At 37.0% G+C, this 3,509-nt stretch overlaps 1 protein-coding gene across 1 annotated transcript in view; it reads right to left on the bottom strand.

The window, feature by feature from the left end:
• Positions 1-260: 260 nt before the first annotated feature.
• The window catches only part of ssb (small RNA binding exonuclease protection factor La), a 10,953-nt gene continuing 7,704 nt past the window's right edge, over positions 261-3,509 (bottom strand). The window contains exons 11-12 of the mRNA XM_083559240.1: positions 3,462-3,509; positions 261-1,378 (exon numbers count right to left, since the gene is read on the bottom strand). The exon at positions 3,462-3,509 is cut by the window's right edge and continues 84 nt beyond it. Of these exons, the coding sequence (XP_083415366.1) occupies positions 1,284-1,378; positions 3,462-3,509 (143 nt within the window). The 3' untranslated portion in view covers positions 261-1,283. The remainder of the gene's footprint in view (positions 1,379-3,461) is intronic.

Raw genomic sequence — 3,509 nt, 5'->3', positions numbered from 1 at the left:
AATAATTGGTATGGGTATTGAGCATGCACAAACAAAACACAACCTTCGTTTTTTTCTCCCCATTTTTATTTAAATTCAAAATATGAAACGAGCTAAACACATTACACAAAAAAACCAATGTAGTACAGAATGTCAGAGTGCCTCATGTTGAAATCCTCAGTGTCAGAATAAAGCAAAAACAACAAAAACTAAATAAACCATTGAATTAAAATGGCACCTGGGAGTCGCAGTCTTCAGTCAGAACGAAATTATTTTATATGTTTAAAAAAAAGTTTATTCTGGTCTGCTTGACAGAAAATAAAATAAAAACCCGGATTGCGGTGACGTACGGCTTCTAGGCGATTTTACCAGCAGTTTCTCACTTGTAATGTGAAAAGATACCCAGCTGACATGCAAAAAAATTGAGACCGGAATCCAAGGGAAGGAAACTTGGAAGGAAGCGCAATCGGGGAAAGGTCTAATGCTTTTCCTCCTTGAGACGTCAATGTGTAGTACTAATAATAGCTTATAGATTCCATTCAGTAGGCTGAATTCCATCACAGGAACCAAGGAATCCACAGGAATCCAATAAGCGATTTTCTAAACACAATAACGCAATATTAGAAACCGTAGGTTACGCAGTGATCGAAGGGATGAACCTGAAATCCAAAAAAACGTGTCCACTTTATCCTGATATTACATTGTATGCAAATGAGGGCGGGGTTTAAAACATTCAAATTAGCCAATCATCATAAACCTGATCATTAGAAATGCAAAAAAAATAAACAATTCTAAGCATACTCAAAAGAATCATTTGGCCAGCATCGACACCTGCAGATGTTATACTGATGTTATGCTCCGATTCTTGACTCTAAGCTTCTCAAAGAGTTAAAGATCGAAACCCGATTGCAACCAGATTCCTTCTAAAGCGACGTGAGCCAAGCTGTTATATAATAGAAGATAAATCTGTGGAATTTTTGCTATTTTTTGATGATAAACCAGGAAAAAGGTTTCATGGTGTGAATATGATGAGCGTTGTGATTGGCTGATCACGCTCCAGGAAACAGTATGCAGGATGTGTGGCAGTAATCCGTTCCAAAACCGTATACGATACACGTTTCGCCTTCGATATAATTGAACACAAATGAAGAGTTTCGGGTGCGAGCGCTCGGTCCGGTATCGAGGTCTTCATGAAGCCTGGAAGCTGTAGGTGAGCAGGTACAGTTGAGATCGTTTCTGAGATATTTGATTGTGGGAAATATTTACAGTACGGCGCGAAAGGAAGCAGCGTTGCGGCTCCAGGTTTAGGAGCCGTTCTCCTCTTTCGCTTGCTTGGAGGCCGGAGCTTCGGCGTCTGTGCCATTCGACTCCAGAGCTCGCTTCTTCGGTGCGGCTGGTTCTGAGAAGCATCGGGAAAGAAAAGAATTGCATAAAAAAAAAAAACAAGCGTTTTTTCACTGGTCACATGCACATTACAGGACGGTCAGATTCTATATTTAGATATCCCAATGATGTTAGGATGCGGCGGTCAGAGCACAGGGTCAGCCATGATACAGCGCCCCCTGGAGCACAAAGGGTTAAGTGCCTGCATAAATTTAATTAAATCAGCGGTACACTTTTTCGTACCTTTTTCTGTACAGGGCGTTCGGTTCAGTGTATCGAATGCAACCCCTTTTTACGTGTGAAAAATCCGAGTTCCCTCACAAACGTATTAAGTGGCGGACCACAAGTGTGTTTAGTCTCCGCCTTGCATTTGTAGCGCAGTTTCGACGTGGCTACTCGAGCCGTACCGGAAACACAATTTTGTTTCCCACATGCCTGAAATCGCAGCCACTTCCTGCAATCGCATTTTTTACAAATGGTCCAGCGACATGGATTCTTTCGCTTTTTTGGGTCCAATTACAATAATTTCTCTTAGGAGAAAATTCCATATATCGAGGGAGTGAATGAATGAAGGATGGATGGAATAAGGACATGTATTAAAGAATGCTGATGTAGAAGAGTTGAGTACAATATTTTAAAAAAAATTATATTAAATATAAAAAACAAAACATCTTTATAACCCAAATTTAAAAAAAGTTTATGTTGAATTATATTTATTCAATTTAATTTGTGTCTATTTAATTGATAACTTATTTTAACGGATATAATAAAATGTAAATACGATTTATTCTATTTGATTTTTTTATTTAAAACAAGCAGGCATTTTATTTTTATTTGTTTTTAAAATGTAATCTGGTGATGTTCAAAAATGTTAATAATAATGATAAACTGCGTAATAAAAACAAGCGACTGTGTGGTTTTGCAGGTTCAAAAACCGTCCGCTCCAAACTGTGGATTTTGTGTACCGTTAAAGCCCTGCCAAAAAATCATTCATTAGTTACTGGAGATAATTTGCCAGTATTGTGCCTGCGATGACAATCAGCAGAGTAAAGGAAATACTCCTCCATGTTACTAGGTGGCAGTAGGTATTTGTGACAGCAATGAACAGAAATATGAAAAGGAAAAGCACACTGTATTATTTAAAAAAAAAAAAAAAAAAAAAAATGTTGAAAGACTTTCAAAAATAGTGGAGCACAAATGGCTGATTTCATGGTTGAGAAAAGCCCAATTTGGGATTTATGTATTGAAAACGTACGTTTACGGTAATCATCGGCGACGGAAACATTTGTAGTATAGATGCAAAAGCCACTTTTATGTTTTTTGATCATTTGTATATTTATTATACGCACGTATGTAGTGTTGGTTACGTAGCAAGTTATTTTTTGTATTTTTTTTTTCTGATATTCTTGATTCGTGTTCTGTTTTTCCATTAGCCACGCCTCCTTTATTTGAATATTGGCCTGCTGAAAACATGTTTAGGCAGGAGGAGGAGGAGTCTTTAAGGTAACACAAGAAAAAGAAGAGCAGGTGTTAATGGAAGCAGAATACGAGGACTGAAAGGCTTTCCAGTATATAATATATTTGTATTTCCTTTTCCTGCCTATGTGATTAAAACAGAACAGCGACGAGTTATTTGTTTTTGTGATGACGTAAAAAACGATTTCCCACTTAAAATCGTTTAAAAATGCATGCCGAGTAAAAAACGAGCTGCAACAGTTGTGTTCACGTTCAGACGTTATTTTAAGGTATTAAACTGCACGTGTTCAAGTGGGTATGTTTGATAGTAATAGTGAGCTGTAATCACTCTCGAATGATAGACACAAAATAAACAAAGTGATACAAGAACTATCAAAATTGATGAATCATTAAAAACGAAAACTGAAAATCTAAATGCTATATATATATATATATATTTATACACCTGTAATAACTCCAGAGAGTCGGATCAGGACATGGCAACAAATATGTATGAATTCAATCCATTTATTTATATAGTGCTTTCAACAATGCACATCGTCTCAAAGCAGCTACAAATTGATTAGAAAAGTATGTATAAGTGAATGTATAATTTGTCGAACACGTTTTCGTCTCCTCCTTACCTGCTTCCTCGTCACCATCATCCCCTTCTTCATCACTGTCGAATTTAG

The sequence above is a fragment of the Silurus aristotelis genome (genome assembly GCF_946808225.1).
Source record: "Silurus aristotelis genome assembly, chromosome: 2".
Taxonomy (NCBI): domain Eukaryota; kingdom Metazoa; phylum Chordata; class Actinopteri; order Siluriformes; family Siluridae; genus Silurus; species Silurus aristotelis.
The sequence above is the reverse complement of the archived record's forward strand: the minus strand, read 5'-3'. Positions and strand labels throughout refer to the sequence as shown.